A 24,607-nucleotide genomic window follows, 5' to 3' on the forward strand; every position below is an offset into this window, starting at 1 on the left:
AATTTTCTAAAATATCTCCGTATATTAGAATTGATTTCTTTTCTCAGGGCTTGTTTATTAAAAGAATTATCAATGTTTTTTTATTGTATTATTTTATATTATTTTTTTCTTTTAAGAAATTGATTTTTAGTTAAAGATATTAGAATAATCATTATTTCACAATTTAGTTTGTTTTAGTTTATTAAGTTTATTTGAGTATAAAACTATTTTGATTATCAATTTGTAATTTAAAATTATATTTTAATATAAAATTACAAAAAGTACAATTCCAAAACTTCTAAAAAATTATATGTAATAAAATCATCATTTTAATGTTTTTATATGAAATTTTTTAATGGAATCAATCAGTGGAATAGATCATAGGCGCAAATTAAGGAGGGGCTAGAAATCTTTGAACTCCTCATAATTTCTCATGGCTTCCCTAAAAATCAAAATAAAATTGTATATATTGTTATATAACTGTACATACATTTTTTAAAAAATTATTGTAAGAAAATTTTGAGTAGTTTAAAGATCTCTAACCTATGAATCAGATTCTTATTTATATTTATTTAAAATACCATAAGTGCCATTTACAGAGTTTAATTAAGGTTACTTATTTTTAAATGTAAGTAATAAAAAAAAAAATTGATTTGTGGCTGAATAATTATGTAAAAAAAAAATTAAACCAATCTAAATATCAATACAAAATAACACGATGAAAATAATTTAGAGCCTCCATAATAACTAAGTTCTCAATCTTTTCTTAAATGCTTATTATCAGAAAAAGATTGACTTTCCGTCGAGTTTATTAATTTTGTACCTATTTACAATTGTGGTTTAATGTTGAGGAAATAATATGTGTAGAAAAAAAAAATGATTTAGGTACTTTTTTTTATATATCAGATCAGGTATTTAAAAGACAAATACTTTTATTTCAACTTATAATGATATCATCTTTTATTCTTCTGTATCCGAAATATTAGACTGTTCCATTTTTTCATTACTAATTAAAGTGAGTTTCAAATTATAATTTTAATTTTAGTGTAATTAGCATCATTAAGTATTGAAAAATCAAATTAGTCTTTTTCATTGTAAACTATAGTTAAGATTTATTTATATTTAATATAAACCAAATTTCATTAAAAAAAAAAATTGAAAATAATTATATTTTTTGATGAAAACATTCTTTACTAAACATAAAATTCGAATGGCTTTCTATTGGTATGTCAAAAAAATATTGTTATACTTTTTACTTATAACAATTTTCAAATCATTTAAACTGCAATAAAAGAAATTATAACTTGCAACAAAAAAATACTCAATTAAATGTAGTCGTAAATATAATAATAACAACACCATATCAGAACAGATATCATAATTTATTTTTAACTCAATTTTTTTCTTGTATGAGAATTTTTTTCTTTTATTTAATAGTTTAGGAAAATTACATCAATTTCAAATGAACTGTTTACAAATTGTCAGTGTTAGTTTTGATATCCATTTTTTGTAAATTCCAACAGAGAATCAATAATAACCGGCGAATAATTAAAAATATTGCAACAGTAAATATAATAATTTTTAAACGTTACCGTTAAGTTTTAACTTTCATTCAAAACTAAACAGAAAATCTAAAAGCTTTTAATTCAAATAAAATAAATGCATTCAGCAACGGAATCAGGATACTTTTCTCGGAAGAAGAGGGAGTATAATTAAAAAATAATTGTTTTGTTAATAATTTCATAAAATTTGAAGTTGACGAGCAAAAAAACAATTTTATTATTATTGACCAAACGTCGCAACAATTGTCAAATATATCATTTTGAGAGAGGGAGGGAAGTTAACTCCCTAGTTGAGTCACTGAATACATTATTAATTTTTCTATATCATTTGCATATATTAAAAAACAAAAATCTTGTAAGATCAGTTTTGTATAGATCAAGGAAATATATTTGTACGCACCTTTTCGAGGTAAATACTCGTTTGTGTTTGGCGACTTCAACGGAACGGGTGCACGCCGAAAGGATATTAATCCTTGTCGTGTATCCTTTGTCCGAACCCGTCATAATGATTGCGCGCCCTAAGTTACATTTAATTGAAAAACAATAATTATTAAGATACGGCTGATAACTTTTTTCTTTTTATTCGCGTGGACACCAATAATTTGTCGATTCGATAACGAATAAAATAATAATAAACGCTCAGTACGAAAAGAGCGGCGAGTTGCAGTTACAGTGTACCGCCGGTGAAGGTGTTCAGAATCCGACTGTGCATGACCGGTACACCGACCGGAGCTTGGTATGAATCGTTAGCTATAGCAGAACATCATGAGGCGAGGTAAGTATATAATATAGTTCTAACTGCGGTGGTAATGATAGGTACCTCTACCTGTAGTAGTGGTGTTCTGCACTTATTTACAAATCGAAATTTGTGTCATCAACGCCAGAGAGGAGTACTCCATATTAAAAAAAAATTGTGTAATCTCATTTATCTTTTGGCTCGTACATGTGCATCAATGTTATAATAAATAAGAAGTGTACACAGTCACAAGCGTTAGCAGCACGACCGGCATTGTTTGTCGATGCTAAACGCATAATAATAATAACGATACACAAAAACGATAGAAAATTTGTTAAGCAAGAGGCTCATGCAATTTGTTGAGTGCTATAACTACCTGATGCATGATAAACAGACAATTATCAAATGATTTTTAAATAAAGGATGCTCGACTTAAGTTTATTGTTCATCTGTCCATTAATACGGTTAGAATAGTAAATAGAGTACTTAGAATTTATTGTAATAACATTTTTCAGATGTTAACTCCGTTTTATCTATTATTGCACGAGAAAAACTGTTAATTCTGCAAAATAAATTACTGCCGTTCCTTCGATTACTTTCTTTTTGTGCTTTCGCGTGTGTTTACAAACGTTTCATCCCATACTGAATTGTTCTTGGAAAATAAATTTAAAACTTTTAAAAGACATTGGAATTATGAAAATTCACTGCCTTGTTAGAAATAAGCTCCATGTTGGTTTTCAGGAAAAAAATAATGTTTACTGTTTTTGTTATTAAAGTGACTAGGTACCTGTAATGAAAGTATATATATTTTTTTAACTGTGCTATTTATGGTGTCTTTGCTATAGTAGTTATACACTTATAAGAGTAAATCTAAAAATGTTTCAATGAGTCTAGTGTTAGTTCATTATAATAGGCCAAGAAAACTATTGAAAGAAAAAAACATTTGTCAACATTTTTATTTATATTATTTGAACTATACAATAAGTATACGTGCCATTACTAAGCAGTTGATAAGACGAGTTTTAAAAGGATCAAAGTAGAAGTATTTAAAACTGTATGAGCACGATGAATAGTCAGATTTAAGTGACATTTTCTATAATAATATTTTTTTAATATAAGTATGTCAGTTCAAACTATACAATAAAAATCGTCTATCAACAAATGATATTTTCCAAGCTTTATATTAGAATAATTATTATTTTTTTAAATAAAACTAGTTGGTAAAAAACTAATTTAGTAAATTTGAATAGTTTAATTTCTAGGGTACACTCCCTAAATAGTTATCAGTAAAGATAATAAGTAAAGTACGGTCGGGATCTAAGAAAGTGAAGTAGAAACATTTTTAAATTAGTATTAATTAATATCTGACAACGATTAAAATCACAAAACTCTTCGATGCGATTTGGTAGATACGAAAAAATTATTCATATATTATCGTACGCATAAAAATAGTTAAAAAACAAAACTATTTATCGTATACGTCAAATACAATTTATTTTTCATAACAGAAACCGGTTATGATTCTGAATATCAAATAATAATACGAGACCATTTCAAAATTCTAATGGTCAACTTTGTTGAAATGTAGATTGTAAAAAAATGTAGATTTTCCATTGCTCAGCTAAACAGTAATCCTATTTGGAAATTTTGACTGGAGGGATCCAGATAGCTTTTAGAACATAGACTAGTGGGAGTATTCACCCTCCACTACTCTGATATTTTTATTTTATGACCATTGAGTGGGCGGGGGGCCAGGCCACTGATGAAAAACACTACAAAATCGACCATTTTACTAAATATTTATGATATTTGGCTATAATGTCCGGCAACTCCTAGATATTAAAATGTCAATAGTTTTGTTTGTCATCTTAAATTACATTGAATTAATATTTGATTTTATGTAGACTTAAAAAAGTCATGTCTTTTAGAACATAATCAAAAATTGAAAAGTAAAAATGTTGATATGATTTTTAAGCTCTCACAGTATCCTAGACTAAAATACTTCTGTTAACTTAACTCATTAATTTAAGTCCTTAGTTAATGATTAAATTTTCAAAAAAATAATCTCGTCAGTGAGACAAAGTTTAAAGTATTATTAATAAAATTTTCGAAATAATCCATCCAGATTTCATAAAGTTATTTTTGTATAAAGTAAAAAATATCAACATTGTACGTTTTATGAAAACTTTAATTTTTTGGGACATATCTCCTTAATATCATAACTACGAGGAATTTTTTAAAATTATAGTACTGATAACTTTAACTAGATACTTTTTGTGATCTATTGACGTATTGTTGTGACAAATTTGTCCAATAGGAGTGAGAATAATCGTGTACATGGATACAGAAAAATAGCAACAGATTAATATAAATTCAACTTTACATCGAAGCTAAAATGAACTCTTTGTATCAGCTGTTAGATTTAAAAATGGTTTTTGTTAAATACGTATAACAAAAAATACATGTATGCATTTTACAAGATGCTTTTCTAATTTTATACACTAAAATTCTGAAGGTCAAATTAAGTTTAATATCACTACGAGATTAAACAATTAAATAAATATAGAAATAAGTTTGAACAAATTTAATTTTAATACATGACAAATAAAAATATGTCTTTTGATTTCTTAACAAATATTATAAACCTCAAAAAGTTCATTAAAAATTGTACATAATTATTATAGTGTTAAGATTTATTTATTATAAAAATAAAGAGGTTTAATTTTCCAAGATAAATATTTATAGTAAAATTGAATAAATAAACTTAAATACAGAATAAAAAAAATCAGCACAAAGGGGTCGCGGGCATAGTGGTGACGTGGCATAGTTAGATCAAGTATAATGATATCTGACAGTGATTAAAATTACTATAAAAAAAAAAAAACTCTTCAATGCAAATCTTTAGATAGTGTTTAATTAAAAAAAATTGGTGGATTATTCCAAAAGTTACATGATTTGCTATTTCTTTATTTATATCCTGATTAAGATAATGTATGTCAAATAAAAAAGGGATATAAATATTATTTCTCATAAAAAAATTGTATTGATTCATACATTTTTCAATAAGTTATAGCATTATAAAGTTAAAAATGTAAAAAATAAAATCCAGAATTTTCACACAAAAATAGCATTTGGTAGCCATTTTCGCCGTAAAGACAAAATAAAGTTCAAATTTTTTTTTTATAATATTAAATTATATTACATAAGCTTTAATTTAAGATATATATAAAAGTGTCAGACTTTCCGAAACACTTTCAAAATTTAAGTTAAAAAAATAAATTTTTTGTGCAAAAGTTGTCATTTTAAATCCCCCCCTGTGGGCAGATAATAGGTCAGATTTATAAAAAAAATATACCAAATGATAGGTAAAGACATCAAGCATCTAAAAAAAAAAATTTATATATTTTTTTGGTGGTTTCCCCAATTTACAGGGAACGAGGGAAATTTTTTCAATTTTGGAGGGTAATGTCTTCGATTAGATACAATTTGTGATCTTTTGACGTATCGTTGAAAGAAATCAATTTGATGAGAGCTGATAAAATGTGGTAACAGACACAGAAAAAAAAAAAATGCATCATAGTAAAACCAATACCTTCTCAGCTTCGCGTCGATGCTAAAACATGATTGAACCTTATACATTAAAGGTTAAAATAATATTTGAAAATTAATTTAAAAACCCATTATAAAACAACGTATAATTAATGAATTAATAAGAAATTTATTAGTGCACGTTTCTCGTTATTTTCTGCACTGAGAACATGGTGTTTTTTTGCCACCGAAAAAGAGCACGTATGGTCACCCATCCGTTCACCTACGGTGGTAGACGCGGCTTAACAAAATTGATTTTGAATAATAAGTTATAATTTATTTTTCTCATATATATTAATACTTATATTACTATTCGGGTTTCACAAATAACATTTTTTTAACTTTTAATAATATATTTTATTGTGTACTACATTTAGCGTTGATTATTTAAGGTAATATTTTGTTCATTAATGTCTACATTAATTAACAACAAATTATCTTAAATGATTATATATAAACATGTTTTTTTACGTAAAAAAAAAAAAGTGTGTGGCTTGTATGCGTAATTTTTTTTTCGTTATGTATATATAAATTGCATAAGTCCTTACTGTAAAATATTTTAATTTATTAAAAACTGATTATTTATTTATTTTTTAATGTGGTATGACATTATGTGTTGTCAATTATTATATCACACGCGCCAGACATCTATTTTGTGACTATTTAATATTAATTATTTATTATTAAGTTTAAATTTAATTATTAAACTAATATCTGTTAGTAGTTTTATACTATGAATCATAGATAAACTTTTTTAATTAAATATCATAAATTGAAAAAAAAAATTATTTTTTACGTTTACTGAAATTAGTATATTTTATGACTTGACAATTAAAATACTGATAAATATAATGTTTGTCAACTCTATAATTCCCTTAGTTAAAATCAGATCACCTAGAGTTATACTTAAATTTCTATTATCTTCAAATAACATTTAAGTAATACGATTCTTATAGTAATTTTTCTTTTTCTCCTTTCAGTTAAATTAATCATTAATAATTGTATGAACTTAAGTCGGATCACAGCTTATTCGGGATCGATATAGAAAATATTTTTGAAGAGATAATTAAAAAAAATATAAAGCACGGGTAAATACTAAAAAATTAATACGTGTAAATAAAAATCGATTTTCAAAATATATTTTCATAAAGCTCCGTGATTCGGCGCTAACATTTAGATAACATCTAAGTTGCCTATCCAAATAATGTAAGGCATTTTCAATTATTATTAAAATAATTTAATTTTTTTCTAGTTTTATAATATTACTAATCATATTTGTGGTCGATTAATTTTCTTAATATACTAAGCAAAGCAAAAAATATATTGCTTTTGCCATAATATTTGAATATTGTTCATATTGTTTCACAATACAATTGTCATACAAGAATCCGAAATATACTTAGAGTTCTATATCATAAACTTATGAATGGTAATTAAAAATTAAAATATTTCCTTAAAAATTGTTTATAAGAAAAATAAATATAACAAGTCATTTTTTAGTTTTTTTTTTATAAAAAATTATAATTTTCTGAAAATTTATCCTTGTGATATTTTTGGGTTAAATTAGATTTGCCAAGCATAACTAAGTGAAAATATCAGAATTTCTAATAAATATGAAGTATGTTCAAGAAATACTAGGACAAATGTCATTAAGGCTAATCTACTAATGAAAACATTTTAAATCATAAATATTATTATTTTTCGTGTATTAGTTGATATTTTAAACAAAACCTGATGTTACTATCTTATCTCAGTTTATTATTACACGTCGTTAAATTCAGTCAATTTGTTTTTGCGCCGTTTTCAACATGTCTGAAATTAACAAATAACGTGCGTGAATTAAGTTTTGCTGGAAATTTGATACAAATGCAACGGAATCGTACGCAATGATTAAAACTGTTTTTGGGGAAAGTTCATTAAGTCGTTCCATCACTTCGAGTGGTTTAAATGTTTTAAGATTAGTCGACAGTCACTGAAGATGATCCACATTCTGAAAGACCGTCGACATCCAAAAATGTATGATATGGTAAAAATGTGCGAAAAACTGCGAAATTACCGCAAATTAACGGTTAGTAAATTGCAAATATGGCAGATATCATAATCGGATATTGTCATGAAATTTTAACAGAAAATTTACAAATGATAAGGGTAGGTGCCAAATTTATCCTGCGATTGTTTACTCTATAACAAAAGAAAAATCGTTTAGCAATATGACAAGATCTTAAAAATCGTTCTGCTGATTTCAATTTCATTAAAAACTTCATCACAGGCGACTAAACGTGGGTCTATGGATACAATAGGACATAAAGTCATACATTAAATACATTAATGGACAATGGCTTCAAGATGTAGAGGAAACTAAAACGAATATGGTAACACAACTTAAAGCACTTTGGAATAGTTTCAAAGGACTTTTGAAAAATGACATGATTGCTGGAACCATTGCATTTCGTACGGAGAAGAGTATCTTGAAGGAGATAACTTTAAATTATGTGTAATTTCAACTTTGAACTAAATATTCAATTAAATTATTAAAAATAAAATATTGGTACTTTTCGAACAGACTTCGTAATATTATTTTTATAAAAATGTGTACACAAGTATTTAAAAATACTTACAGGTATATTTCCGAGTATTTAAAAAAAATATAAATATCTTAAAATCGTTTAGATTATTTAATTCGCTGGTACAAACTTGAAATGTATAAAATAGCTTGCTACTATTTTACTGTTCCTGTGTAAACTTGTTAATAACTTTGTTTGTTTATATAAAATAAAAAATTTATTATCTGGAGTTTAGTATTGAATGTAGAGATTTGAAATTTCTGTTTTGAAAAAAAAAATTTAATGAACTTAATTTAAATGTTTATTCAAACCCTATTCTTCGATTATGATCTAGATAATTTTTTAGGGGTAGTGTAAAAGATAAGTAGGGGAGAATGGAAGTTTTGGACGAGTTTTCAGATTAAATTATCAAACCATATAATAAGATCAATAGTTTATTAAAATAGTTCATTTATTATAAACTTTGAGACAATCATAAAATGTTTAAGTCTTCACTATGTTATTTCATAAAATTAATTCATTAGGCGGGAAACATCTATTCTTTTTTTATTTATAAAAAAAGTTACTTTCACCAGTCAACATACTAAACATATAACTACATTGTCTAAATTTATTATTAATCATAGATGCTCCTACTAAAACCAAATTTTCTAAAATTTGAATTGGCTTAATTATTATGAGAACTCAATGGTTTCATTAAAAAGTAATACATTGGCCCAATCAAACTATTAAAAATACAGATTACAAACCATTTTTTTCATAGTATATAACTGGCAAATAAGTGTGTACAGTTAATATAAACTGTAACTGGATTATTAAAGTAATTATTTATTATAATTACACTTAATTTTTCAATTATTCAAATATCATATATGCAGTGGCCTACCAGCGAGTATGCATGGTAGATCTGTTGGTCTACCCGACCAATTTTCAGATCTATTAAGTTTCTAGGCTCGATCCCTATGAAGTGTTTTAAAAAAAACGAATATACGATAGCAAAATAAACGTCATTAATATGCCCCCGGAGAGGACTTAGTTTCAATCCTATAGATAAAAATTACAATAATTATAACCGGGCGTGGTGTGAATTTTAATCCTGGACACGCCACTAGATTTTAATATGCTAAAATCTATCGTCAACCACTAGGTGAAATTGAAAATAAAAATTTATAAAAAAAATAACATTTATACTTCTGGCTGAAAGTAAAATAATAAAATATAATGGCCGTAAATAAAATAATAATGTGTGCTAGCTGAAAATAAATTCGTATATGTAAAATCTATTATTTCAACTCAAATGTTGCTAAGTGACTGGAATTTTTTTTCCTATAAATACGGTAAACATTCAATGAGAGTTTACGGTCTGCCGTTACTTGTGAACTGTCAATTTGTCGTCGTGAATTCATTTTGTATTTTTTGAAAATCAAGCTATTCAACAAGGTCATTATGGAATCGCAAAATAAGAAAATTTCAGAAGTAACCAAGCAGATCGAAGGAGGCCGGGACAAGTTGATTGAACTCCTCATTGAGACCGACAAAATATATCGACTGGTGATAAAACTAATTAATGATGATTTGAGAGAAATGGAATCGAGCAATCCATCCCAGCCTCCCTGTACCACCTCCGTCGTGTTGCGAGACTGTTTGAAAGATCAAAGAATGAACATTTTCCGCGTTATGGACATCTACCTTGACAATTATGATGCCGAAGAAACACAAAATATGCGGAATATTAGATCAGTGTGGGAATTTTCGCATACCTTGATCCAATTGGTCATTCCGCAATCTACCTCGTCTGAGCCCAGCATCTTAAACAATCACGGACTATTTATATTCAGCAGACTTCGGGGTATAGCTGATCAGATGGAATCTGTAGCAGGTAGAAACAAGATGTTGATGTTTAAAATGAATTTAATTCAACGTTATACTAGCGGATCGTCATGTTCAAGTTGCCCATCGTCACGCCGCAAACGCTCCTTACGACGGAGTTTTCAGTGAGTCGATCCTCAAATATTTTCAAAATCTGCAACATTTGTTTTTCACTCATTTGTGGTAGATTATTTTAAACACTTAAGTTTTTTTTTATTTATTACACATTTATGTGTTTCGTTTCATGAACACTTGTTCAATCTTTATTGTTGTTTGTTGTTAACTTTTTCCTGTTTATTTTGTTAATTTTTTTATTTAATTTTAAAATTTTGTTTATTTATTTTTTTCTCATACAATAAGACAAATTTCATTTGTAAATTAACAATGTCAATTGTTTTTTAAATAAATAAAACTGTATTCTATACTTAAAAAATATTTGTTAATTATTTTATTAATAACATCTTCAACATATATGAAACTTAGTTATAAATATTAGAACGAGATTCTGGAGGAACAACTACTTCCAGTGGCATGTCCAGCGAGTAAGTCGAGCAGGCCCGACTTACCTAAATCATGTTATCAGATCCATGACTGGACTCCATAAGATGTTTTATGATTGAAAAAAAATTAATGTCATTAATTGATGCGTACGAGGCAGCTATACCGTAGGACGGTTAGTTGTGCACCGCACTAGAATGCCGTTTTACCTTAATCCTGTTTAAAAAACGTTATTATTCATGCGGGATTGGGTCACCTAGGAGATGACGGCTAACTATACATCCAATAAGTAAACGAAAGTAGACAATAATTAAATAACAAATAATCACATAGATTAGAAATCCCTTTGAGAGTATCTTAAATTTAAGGGGTCACGGGGGGCCTTAAAATACTAGTGGCCGGCGAAGCGGCATAAAACAAAATAATTAATCTCAATTAGAACAAACAATAATTAACATTAAAAATAATATAAAACTCAGCTGTATAGATGACGCTGTTGATAATGATGAGTGGACTGTATGAGATTTTGTGGTTTTGGTGTCGAAAATCTTAGTATGACGAGTCAGAGTGTAAATCCAGGCACGTAATGGCAGATGAGAACAGACTACGGCAATGATAATGTCTAGTGATGCTTAGGGACCAATCACTAGTGCCGTTCAAGGGCACGTAAACTTTGAGCATAAGGGTGCAACAAACAAGAAATAAAAAAAACTATGCCGTACAATGGCCGAATAATTTACTATTCAAGCGAAGGCGCTTGCAACAGAAAAGGAGTGACACGTAAAAACAATCGACTGACTGACTTATGACAATGAACTGTACATGGATGAAAACCGACACGGAGGTCATCGATTTGCCGTGATTGGTGGGCAAGGGGGTGAGTAAAGCAAGATGCTGGTGATCAGCTGTCCCACGAAATAATATAATCAATGATCTTTATAACAACTGGTCAACTAGATCCTTCTAAAGGCGTTCTGTACCATACAAAAGCAATACTCTATAGGTCCAAATTATAATAGTTATAACCGAGTCTGTCCTAAATTTTAACTTATGCACGCCTTTACATATACATATACATTCATGAAACAACTTGAAAATATCATAAAAAATAATTTTAATACCACCAGTATTTTTTATAATTAGTTTTATTTTGCAAATTTTATATTATCTAATGCTTTTTTTGCTTTCCTGACGTATTATTATTTTTCAAATGCAATTGAATAGTTATAGCCGCTTATAATGTTTATTTACTATTAAGTTTTATAATAAAGTAAAATAAAAAAATAACTGAGATTTAAATTCTTTTATAAAAATAAAAAAATTCTGGATCACCAACTATTTATATGTCTTAATGATTAGACGAGTGAGCAAGTATTTCACGAAGCCTATGGTACCACTAACTGACTTATAATGATAACATAATATCTACGACAATGATGTATGTACCTAACTATTCATCTATAAGTTTTATATAATTTTATTTTAATTTAAAGTTTATTCTATAATAACATGTTATAATACATATCATAAAATGTATTATATGGTATGCATTTAGTATTACTCTAAGCTAAACTTTATAACACTATCACAATTAACATTAACAAAATCTTAAAAAAAAATCAATATAAACAAAGATCAAAATGTTATTTTATGTTTGAAAATATACATTAAAAATAAAATTTTAGCTTAATTACAATGTTGCTTTTTATTGTCACTAAGGTTGTATATTCTTAATTGACTGAGTCGATCAAAACTATGCATTATTTAATCTTATTTTGTTATTTGATTGTTTGAAATTTAACTTCAACATGGACATATATATATATATATATAAAATCAATAGACCAATAACAATAGTATATAATTTTTCATGTAAAAAATGCAAGTTTCATAAAAAAAATGATCACGGCTGACTTGCTTAATTTCCGTGGATATTCAAATTCAACGAGGGTGAACATCTGTCAAAAAAAAAAAAAAATTATAATTTTATTTTTTTTAATTATGAGTACATAATTAAACGCAAACTGCTTAGCTTTTCATTTCAAAAAATTGCTATATACAAATATTTTTAGAATAAGAAAAACAATTAATTTAGCACTTAAAACATTTTTTTTATAGTTACGTCTATCAATTCCTAATTTATTAAATTATTCGTATAATAATTTGTAAACATTAAATTTTACTAACGCATACATCATATTTATACTTGAAACTTTTTAGATTGTTTAAAATTACAATGAAATTTATATACTTACAGTGTGGACGATCTTCTTCTGGTTTAGATTCGTCGACTGAACTATCCTGTTGGATAATCTGTTGATCTGCTCCATGAGGTATCATCATTTGAACTGGAACATTAATAGGAACTCTTTGAAACATAGGTAAGTGTTGACGCATGTGTTCGGGTGAAATGGATTGGTGGGACATGTGAGGTCCTTCGTTATTGTCTTTTTCAGACACGGCAACGGTATAAAGTGCGCGCCCTTCAGCTATCGCTGGATGGTATAATACTTTGTTGGGCATAGCTCTATCCTCAACCTCTTGTTTTTGTTCTTGTTGTGATTGTTGTTGTTGCTCTGGTTGCTCTGGCATAGATCTGAGTTCGGGTAAAAGTTGTTGGAAAATAGGAATAATGTGCTCTTCGATTTGTTGTTGTTCTTGCATTTGAAGTTGATTATCAATATCTGCATTTATTCTAGCAATCATGGCTAATGGTACTGGCCCTTCATTGTGTTGAGGGTGAGGAGGCATTTGATGATGTGGAGGTGGTGGAGGTGGTGGAACTATCATATTGGGTAAATGGGTCATAGGATTATGACCCATTGGGATTGGCATCATCATAGGATGATGGGGTGACATTCGTTCCATATGGCTAGGAGCTCGTCTATTAAAAAAAAAGTTACCATTTTTATAACATTAGAAATATTATTAGGCGGCCCACTTAGCTCAGTCAATAACGCATCGTATCTCGGTGTGTAGGTCCCGGCGAACGATTCCGTTTCACTGGGCTATGTAGGTTTTCTCGTGCTCTCTGGCACAAGTAATAACTTTTAAAGAGGACTTTAAACATGATTATGATAAATGACTTATTTAAAATTATCCTCTTTAATCTTATTTTGTTTAGGGGAATGTCAAAAAATAGAATAATATTCACCTTTCATCATGCCCACTTTCGCAAATAATACTAATTCTTTCACCAGTTACGTGTTCAAAACGAGGATCGGTGGTAATGTTGAGACCAAATGGTAATCTGACAGTTTTTGGCTGATGATCCATGACTTCTTCAGCACGTTTCTTTTCAACAACGCAATTCATTCGAGAACGCTGATTTTTTTCTAATAAATTCTGTGAAAGGTTAATTTATTAAAAAATCAATATTTTTTGGAAGATACATTATGTGTTAATTTAATTAAAATACTCACTCCAATTATTCCTTCTAAATCCAAATCCATTGGTAACTTGACCTGTACTGGCGTTGGAGCCGATGGTTCATTACCACCACTTATAGCGGCTTGTTGTTGGCTTTCCACATTTCTAGAAATTTGTTGATGAACCGGAAGTTCTTCTTGTTTGGAGTCAGAACTTTCATCAGATTGCAGAGGATCCACAAGTGCTTGGAACTGTGGGCGATCAGCGGCTTCTTCGCTCTAAAAACGAAAATTATGGAATATATGCTAAGCATGAAATTATATTCTATACACCATAAAGAGCAATACCAGGTCGATTTTGTTTGATAAATATTAAATGTTCAGGAGTAAAAATATGGTGGATAGTTATATCATAGGTAAAAAATTAATGTTTTTAAGTATTGCAAATGAAATGTCGCATATAAATTATGCATAAAGATGTTGGAATAGCTACAATACACTACTTTGTTTCATAACTAATTTCTTGGTCTTAATGGTTGGTTACACAGAGTAATAACATCGGTTGAACATACAGTGACCCATATACTTATACTTCAATAATTACCATTTATATACAAGCTAAAACCGAGGTGTCTGTTGAAATGTAAAGAATGTTTTATATAATTGAAGTTGGTGCTATTTTCATTTATTCACATCAATTCTAATTCAAATTTACGTTTCTGTCATGATAATTATTTTTTATTAATCATGTGTAACGAGTATAAAATTTAATCCTAATATTATATTTAATCCTTTATTAAATTTTAATAAAAATCATGAAAGAATTCATACAAATACCAACAAATCAAATGATAAAATTACGTTTTAAGTGATTTTTATAGAAATTGTTTTACTAATTATTGTTAGCCGTGGCGTGACTGTTGAAAATTTATATAATATTTATTTTTTGAAGAAATAATGTCTTTAACGAGCATATGACATTTGTCAACTAATATAATTTTATGTCATCATAAAAAAAAATTATAATAAACCATTCTATATAAATGTTTACTCTGTTTTTATCGAGTATTAAGTAATGGCAATAAGTAAAATAAAATTAACTGGGAAGCTGGTTTCACCGTCTACACCTGGATTATAGTGAAAGCCAAACAATTCTTATCTGAAAACTGTTAAATCGTTAAATGAAAAAAAATAAATTCAAAGAAAGTGATATTCATTCTAATGTTCTCACACGTCATTACAGCTGTTTAATTCGCAGATATTATGTCTGATGTCTCTTATACATGAGTTTTTTAATATGAATTTAAATGATGTTATTATAAAAACTGTTTCACCATATGTAAAAAAAAATGTATTTTATAACAAAGTGCGTAATGTTTCCTTACAATAGATATTGTCATTGTGTACAACAATAGTTAATGTATTATGAACATACTTGAACTTCCAAGTATAATAGTTTCTTAGTTGGTTAATAACTATATTTTAAAGATCACAAATACTTAGTCATAATTTTTCATAAATATTTATACATTTTTCAAGTAAAACGATGGTATCTCTCCGATAGACCGTAAAATAGATTTGTATTACCTGTCTGAGAAGAGCTTCGGCGTGTAACAATTGAGAACATGATGCATTTGCTTGCAAATAAGCAGCAGCCAACATGAATGATCCCAAAATGAACGTGCAGGCTACTACTGTGAATGCAGCTATTCTTGCTATTTGAACTGAAGTGGGTCGAGATTTCAGTTTATAGGCCTGAAAAACAGCAAGAATTATTTTATTTGAATGTGTTAATTGATCGTTTTATTCGATTAAAAGTATAATAGAGCACACGTTTCATTCTTTCTTAAAATTTTATGATACTTCACGTTCAACCATACAGTAACCATATAGGAATTCAAATAAAAGATAATATTGCAAAACACATAACACCAATAAATGTTAATATTTGAATAGGACTTTGATTTTTTAGTAATTTTCTATAATTTATTTTCAATGCGATGCTGTGTGAACACTCACGTTTTCAAGTGCAATGCGCATCTTTATAATACTGAATAAACGTGATGACAATTAGTCACGATTTTTCATGACTAGATTCATGATTCGATCAGTTTTTCTTATAGTTTGTCCCTAATTGTAAATTTAAGTCGGAGTTTCACGTTTTTACTAATGCAAATAAATATCAAACGTTAATAGTCATATTGCAATAAACAAACAACCAGCAATGAATTCAGTTATATGGTGATATAGGCCATTGTATTAACTTACTATTTACTTTATCAGTGAGATATAATTAAAAGCTGTTTGCTTATAAGAATAAATAATCGCAGTAACAGCCGTAACATCGATACGATGAATTATAAACAATATGTATCAACAAAGCGACTGTTGTTGTGATAACAAGAAAATGTGTGATTGTGGTTTTTTTTTGAGTCTGGTACTTTCTCGATTACCATTGCTCTGTAACGGATGTCCGAATCTATACCTAATAAAATCAAATTAGAAGGAAAAAATGATCGCTTTGAATGGACAATGGGTTTGGAAGTAATTTTACTAATTTGGTTAGATTACAGTAATAGAAAACAATCAAAATGGAAAATTTCCATTGGAAATTTCGATAGGCCAATGAACGTAAACCATTAAACGTTGACATTTTATTTTTTCAATGTCATTTGTAAATATTTTCATAATAATTACTGCGTGCACCAGTAATTATTATAGATTTTCATGGTTTAACGAACAAAAATATGAAAATATTGTGTTACAATACTGTGATCTAATGGATATGATTGTCGGATGGGACGTCCTGTATACATGGAAATGACTAGCGAAAATTCGAATCCCATTTTTCTTTTTTTTTGTTTCACGATAAAAAATGTTTAACTGAATAATAATGTTGTAGAGTAATAATCGGGAAAGCGCTGTAAACGAAATTTAATGGCGAACCAATTGTTTTTCATGAGTATTTACACAAAGACAGTGATAATGTAACCAGGATATAATAACCGCGTAACGTGTTAGCCCCTGTTCATGAGTCTTATGAATAGAAATTACTCAACATTAGGAGTATTAGACACTTTCTTTATTATTATGGAGATTATATTTCCTAATTAAAACATCTCATTTTTATTGTTCACGTCTGCAAACCTTTAACAATTGCAGAAACGCTTTATGTTTGGAAATATTGATTATTGTTATTGTAAGTTGACGAAATATAGTACTTAACAATTCATGAGCATGTTCTTTTTCATAACATCCACATGACTATCGTAATAAATAATTAATGCTTCCGTAACCATCAAATATTAAGCTAACGATCCGTTAGAAAAAAGAAAACGTATGAAGAAACGCAAAACGTTCCATTTAATAATATGAAACGGTTTTGATGGTCTGAGTAATTGCCAACATTCTGTCGATAATGTTTGAGTCATTTGAAACATTTTACAGGAGATAATTATCTGTTATTAAAAATGAAAAGTGGTTTTTCTTTTTGCTTTCAAATAAAAACTAACTATACTTAATAGAAAAATGCAGTTGTACAAGCAAATTATACACAAGCTATTTATAAAGAACAAATGTAATAAATAAAGTCGTGTTTCATATTTTGTAACGATTATTTGAGCAAAAACAAAGTAATAATTATTTCTATAATTGTTGTTTACACATCCACATTTATAAAGAAGAATTTATTCGATTGCAATGAAATTAGCGAGTTATTTTGTAGACAATTTAAAAGATTTCTAAATAAAAATATTGTTTCTAATACCCTTAGAAGGGGAAAATAAGAGATTTAATTTGTATATGCAATGGTGTTTCTCAATATACTCGTTTAATTAATATGTTGGCTATAAATAGTTTTTTGTTTTACAAACAATTATTATTTAATATAGAAACGAATGCTGGGCAAAAAATATTAGCAAATGTGAAATACATTTATTTATTTGCAGATTGTTGTGTTATACACGGAAATAAACGTCAAAACAGTTAAGTCGGTTTCAATTTCCACGGGTCGTCGTTATACTCGAGTAAGTCTCATTTTTAATTGATAATATTTAGAATGTTGTATCTGTAGCATAAAGTTAAAAATAGCTGCTATGGTTAACCAAAAAAAATTCGTTACTGTTGATTAGACTGTTCCGATACTCTGAGTTTTTAAAAGTTTATTTTCCATTTTAAATTGGTACATAGTTTTCAACCGAATTTTTTCACGATTAAAATTTTCTTTGAAGTAGCTGTAATTTATACTAGTTTCGATTAGTTTGAAAGTTAATTCTTATCTTAATTATTACAAAATAGTTGACTATAATAGTTAACGAATTATAAAAATAATTATTATAATCGCCTCTTCCAAAAAATTAATCCGTCTGGACATTATTTATGTAACAAGCACACAAAAAAGTTGAATGAGTTATCTATGTCAGTGAAATATAATCTGGGAAATAATTGTAGTTTCCACAGATCCCATTTTAACAATGAATAGTTTTCAAACAAGTGTATTAAATACCCGAAATTATATGTTTTTAAGGGAATTAAGTTTTTTTAATTTAATTTTGTAATATTTTCCCCCGAAATTGTTTTTTTTTTAATAGTCGATGTATTAACCTACGATAATTGTGATAGAATTACAGCTCCTTTTTTTCCTATGGTTCAATTAAATTTTATCCGGTTCAGCGCTCCTACAGGTTACAAACAAAATGTCTATAACGGTATAAGAAGTAGACTGATTCATGTCACTGTGCAAAACATTACTTACAAAAAGTACCGATATTTTTTGGCATTTTATTGGTGACATTCGTATTATTTTGGCAGTCACCAACTACTAATCATTATTCAATACTCGTTATTGTTAGTTCACACTGAAATGTTTGCTATACCTCAACAATTTGTCAAATTGTACACGTACAAAAATTATCGGTATAGATAGTTTTTTATGGTGAATAATATACGAGTCTTTAAAGGAGAAAGCGTTTGGTTCATTGAACCTGGCGGAGACGTAGGTCCATAATAAAAATATTGTTATGTTGTAGCAATATTGTACAGATAGGTAACATTTTTTATAGTTGTGTAATTTTTTTTAATGGTCAAGCAGCGTTAACCAGTGTATTTTTAGTTATGCAATATTGTTGTTTACTCAGATTAATCGAACTCTGAACATGTATTAATTGGTACAATACGATTACAATTAATAGTATCTCGGGTAAATTAATGTTAATTAGTTGGAAAAACTTCAAATTTAAAAACTGATACTTTATTTTTTACAACGATTAACAATGATAAAAAGTTGCGAAAAATAAAATTATACTCTATGTTCAATATATAAACAGTAAACAATAGTTTACGTTAGGACGTGTGCAATTTATATATAAAGAAACTCATTAAAAATCAAACCGAAAAAAACCATTGTGTTACGATAAAATAATTGTTTTTTTTTTTGTAAAATTTGTTCATGGTTAACGCTCCCAATGATATTCTACACTATATAAAATAATCGGTAAAGAAAATATATTAACAAATGAACTTTTGCAAAAAAAAAAAAATAAAATACTACGAGTTAAAAACATGTTTTTTTAATTAATTTATTATTTTTTATTGTAATTCATTGATGTAAAATAGTAATATGAAAATAATATTAATTATCAAAGCGAAATAATGATGTGATACTAATATTGGTATATCTGAAGAATTTTAAATTCAGTTAAAATTAAAAATATATCTAAAATATTAATTACTAAACTAAGCAATAAAAAATATTTTTCATTTTAATAATTTTAGCCACAAATGATCAATTCTTATGATTTAAAACGAATTCATTGTCGATGTGTAAAATGTTAGCAGTAAATATATAAATTTACTCGAAAACCTTCGCATCATTGAAATAAATTCATTATTAATAAGAAACGAACTTGTTAGGCATAAACAACGTCAATTTAAAGCTTTTATTTTGTGACGAATTTAAATAATTTTATTTATTTAAATTATTTATTCAAGGTTATTCATTGCAAACGGTAATATTTTTTTAATTTAAATTTATTATATTGTAAATAAAATCGTAAATTCAATAAACAAATAATGAGGATTATAACCCTCACTTTATAATTAAATCAGTTATTTAAGATAATTTGATGTCTTAGAATCATTTAACATAATTTTCTAAACGGTGAAATAATTTTGAAAATTGTACGGTAATTTCACAACAAGTTTATAATGTTTTTATGATTTGTCCAAACATCTAATGTAATTTAATACTTGTCATAACTGTACTTTAATTTATAATTATGTTCAACAGACAAATCAATTAATACCGGCATGATTAAAGGTCAGCATAATCATGACTTGCTTGTAAAACAATTGTAAGTCATTAGTTGTCGAAAAATATTTCTATTGATGAAATGCCATATTCGAACAAATTAACTAACAAATAGATAATTAAAGTTAGTTATACGTATTTTAACAATTCGTTTTGTTTGCTGAAAATGTTTGAAAGCCTTTTAAAAAAAATATATTAGTCTTCAGTTTCTAACAGCTCTAAATTTTCTCTGTAAAAACAATACATTATTTATATCTAAAACGTTAAATTTAAGATTTTTTTTATTGCTTGACAAACTCGAGTAAAAATTTTTCGATAAAACTACAACATTATATAAATCTCTACTGATTTCTACTTTATCATTAATCATGACAAACAGATTGATACATTTTTGCATTTCACGAGAGTAGATTTATTAAAAATCAAATAGTTATACAGCTATTTATCGTGATTTTTTCAAATACAAATCATGCGTCTAAAACAAAACGATTCCTCGTGTTAAAAGTAAATTCTTACTTAAAAATGATTTAATAATCAATTTAACTAAAGTAATAAAAGAAAATGGCCACGGCTATACTGGTGTATTATCACTTTGAGAATTATCTCACAGATCAAAAGAGAAAAGTCAAATGTCAAATGTCGTTCCAACACAGCTGTGAAAATGAAAAGCGGCTAGATGAACAAACCGTTCACTGGGTCAGATCATAAAGAGAGAAAGCGTTGTGTTTGTAAGTGGATACAAAATGTATTATGTTATTGTATCACTAGTGAAACTGTTCGCTGGTGCATATGCAATTTGTGCACTTGAAACTGGAAAGTACTTATGTTTAAAGTGAATTAAAATGTACTCGCATGACATTTGGGAGAAGAAATTTGATTGTAATCGCAATCGCCCACTAAATGCGCTAGTTGTCAAAATGCACCGGATTGTCAGCCTGTAATGGATAAAAAATAGTTGTTATTTTCAGGTTTTTCCATAACGAGGCGGTAGAAACAGTCATATTATAGTGATAGTTGTTGACAGTAAGGTAAATAGGGAAAACAAACTTTCTCGCAATTTGTGTTTAATTACTCTCTTCGTAGGCAAATTTTCTCATCAACAAGCGGTTGCAAAAACAAAACAAAAGGACAAATGTCAAATACATTTTTTTTGTTTTACAAACGATTCTATGTAAGTTTAGCCAAACTACAATTGGAGTTTTGACGACGACAATTAGGTTAAACGCACTGTAATGGTGACGCAGACGAAACAGACAACAGCCACATTTACATTATTTTACCGGTTCACAGTACCTCTTTTGTTTGTCCACCCGGTGACTATTGTTAAAATTATCTAAATACACAAAAAATAACTATGCTAATGTAATGTGTACACATTGATAACTTCAGCCTGACTACAGTACAAGTCGACAACGTTAATTTTTAACGCATTAATTGTTCCCGTGTAGTTCATCTGGTCAAATAAACCTGTCATTGTAACCTTGTTGTGTTCAGATAGGCATGCGGAGACCGAAAAGCTTTTTAAAAAAAATAAAAGCGTTTCCCTCACACAGCCGCGTAAATTAACTTAAATTTTCAGTAAAACGCCATAAAATACAATGTGTCACAACTTCGAACAGAACAGACCCAAGGTAAATGAATAAACACGAATCTCGGAGAAAGGATATTTTACAAATACCTGGTCGTCCTCGACACACCACATCTTTTACATAGATAGGCACACGAGTACAATAATAATTTCAACGAACATAAACGAATGTGTGTCTGGTACTGTGCCCTCTAACACGACATTCGCACGAACCATTGTTTGTTTTTTTCTTTTATTTATCGTGTATTATTTTACTTTTTTTTTGTTTTAATATAACCATCATCATTATGCAAGAGCGTATATTACAATACATGTAATATTATACTGGTTGTTGTGAACTTTTCCTACAATACAGTTGTGTAATTGGTCTATGACTATTCGTCAATTTATTATCGAAACAACAAAATAAAATTATCAGATCTACAAATTAAAAATAAAAGTAGAAAATATGAAAGATCTACTTTATGGTTGAATACCTAAGCACAGCTTGTATATCAGTAAATTTCTCAGGTAAAATTCGGAGTTGATGTCGACAGACATTTGTCCGTTAAAAATACTGTTCAGTTACATTTGTGGAAAAAAAAATACCAAAATAAAATCGCTTTTGTTAATTAAATGTGACTTCTTTTACACCCACGAATTTAAAAAACAAAGTTGTGATAAACGATATTATTTCAATTCAAGTATTTTCTCATTAGCCAAAAAAATAAATTTATTATCACCTATATTTCAGGTAACATTATGACCAATTAGAAGTAAAAGTAAAACTATTGTTTATTATTTTGCTTTATTATTAAATAAATCATAACTATTGGTTAACAGTTATAAGTTATATTTTAATTTTCAGCATTTCATTTTTTTTTTTTGCAGTTTATTACGTGAAACACAAACCTAGAAAGGTTTAACAATAATAATATTTTGAATAGCTTTCTTTGAAGGAAATGGAGTATGACGATAGTGCGGGCTATCGTTTTTTTCTCTTATTTCAGCGTGTAATGTTTTTTTCTTAATATAATTCGATAATTAATTGATTGAATTTATTCAGTATGTCTATTTTGCGCCCGTTAACCGCATGTAATAGCATAGGCGTATTGAATAAGACTTTGAACAAAAGTATTACTAGTATGTTTTTCAAAAGATATAAACTCACCGGTGGAGGTTCAGAAACAAATACCTCGTGGGTTGGATATTCGCTCTTCATGCTGACACTATCATCGACAACTGAGCCGGCGGCTGCTGCTGCTGCCTCTTGTTGTTTATCCATAATTGGGCGACAACAGACAACAAAAAAATAGTTGGAGGATATTTGTACAGCTGTGAAACTGTTTTAGGTTGTCCGTCAGGTCTTAATAACAATAATATTCAAGTGCGACCGGACTAGGACTGAACATCAACCGAAGAAAAAGGCGAACCGGAGGACCGGCTTTCCACCACTGCTGGCGCCCACAGTCGTTTTGGAAGGGGCGCTTACCTCCCACGCTCGACGCACCAAATGTAATACAACTTTTCCATTTGCAACGTTTGCTCATTGTTGATTTTTGTTGTTATTCGTACTGTTAATATTGTTATTAACTCTGACCTTCAATTTTTTTATTTGTATCCTGCAATTATTCTTATAATTATTTTTTCTTTCGTAGTTCCATATGTGTTTTGTAAACAGCTAAAAATCACAAATCCTTTGAATTAGAAAATTCTACTTTTTAGTTCTATTGAAAAAATAATACTGTTTACTAACAACAAACGATAATTTTTTTTATGATAGAAATTTTACTTTAAAATTATTTCATAAATAAAAGATAATTATCTTTTTATAAAATATTTTCTCTAATGCTAAACATATTTAGAATAACTCCATTCATTTATGTTTTACTTAATAATGAAAAACTCCTTCTTCAAAAATTGATAGTTTTACAGTCTGTAAAATATTTCTCTTAACGTTTCCTAAACTAAATAAGAAACTATAATAATAATAATAAATATGAATTTTTGATTTATTATAAATTTGACCTCTAAAATTATAATAATATTTATCAAACTTCATGTATAGTATATTGTTATTTTATTTTATTAAATGATCATGGCAAATTTCTCAAAATGTTATAAAGAAAATCGTTACTGTAATGTTCATATTTATACATTTGTAATTAATAATTATAATAACAAATTCGTAAATATTTACCCTATAATATACAATTAGCAATAATTTTATTATATCCGTGATCATGTTGCTTCCAATGAGGATAAAGTTAACGAGGATTTATGAATTTTATTTATAAAAATAAAAATCATTAATTATCTACATTATATGCATACATTTTTCAAATTTTTATTTTTAAAAATAAGTTGTTTACTAAAAAAGAAATATATCTTATTAAATATTTTCAGAAATTTCAATATTTTATGTTGTCTATGTTTTTGCTTAAATTTAAATTATTTATATTATACTTAAGATGTTAAGAAAAGTGACAACTCGCTTTCTTTTTTATAAAAAAAATATTTAACTACCCCTGTGGAATTAATAATCATTTCAATTGATGAATATTTTTTA

At 27.8% G+C, this 24,607-nt stretch overlaps 2 protein-coding genes across 2 annotated transcripts in view; both read right to left on the reverse strand.

Annotated features, from left to right (window-relative positions):
- LOC126907485 (heparan sulfate 2-O-sulfotransferase pipe) overlaps positions 1 to 2,251 on the reverse strand; it is a 24,846-nt gene extending 22,595 nt beyond the window's left edge. Inside the window, exon 1 of the mRNA XM_050688812.1 lies at positions 1,942 to 2,251. Coding sequence (XP_050544769.1) covers positions 1,942 to 2,045 — 104 coding nt within the window. The 5' untranslated portion in view covers positions 2,046 to 2,251. The remainder of the gene's footprint in view (positions 1 to 1,941) is intronic.
- A 10,170-nt stretch (positions 2,252 to 12,421) lies between these two features.
- Positions 12,422 to 23,460, reverse strand: LOC126907484 (uncharacterized). Its single transcript, XM_050688811.1, has 6 exons — positions 23,210 to 23,460; positions 15,752 to 15,919; positions 14,219 to 14,443; positions 13,951 to 14,141; positions 13,052 to 13,680; positions 12,422 to 12,754 (listed from the first exon to the last, which is right to left on the reverse strand). The coding sequence occupies exons 1-6, from the start codon at positions 23,321 to 23,323 to the stop codon at positions 12,738 to 12,740; spliced, it is 1,344 nt and encodes a 447-aa protein (XP_050544768.1). The 5' UTR covers positions 23,324 to 23,460; the 3' UTR covers positions 12,422 to 12,737.
- Positions 23,461 to 24,607: the final 1,147 nt, after the last annotated feature.

Source organism: Daktulosphaira vitifoliae, unplaced genomic scaffold, assembly GCF_025091365.1.
Source record: "Daktulosphaira vitifoliae isolate Bord-2020 unplaced genomic scaffold, ASM2509136v1 Scaffold_5, whole genome shotgun sequence".
Classification (NCBI taxonomy): Eukaryota; Metazoa; Arthropoda; class Insecta; order Hemiptera; family Phylloxeridae; genus Daktulosphaira; species Daktulosphaira vitifoliae.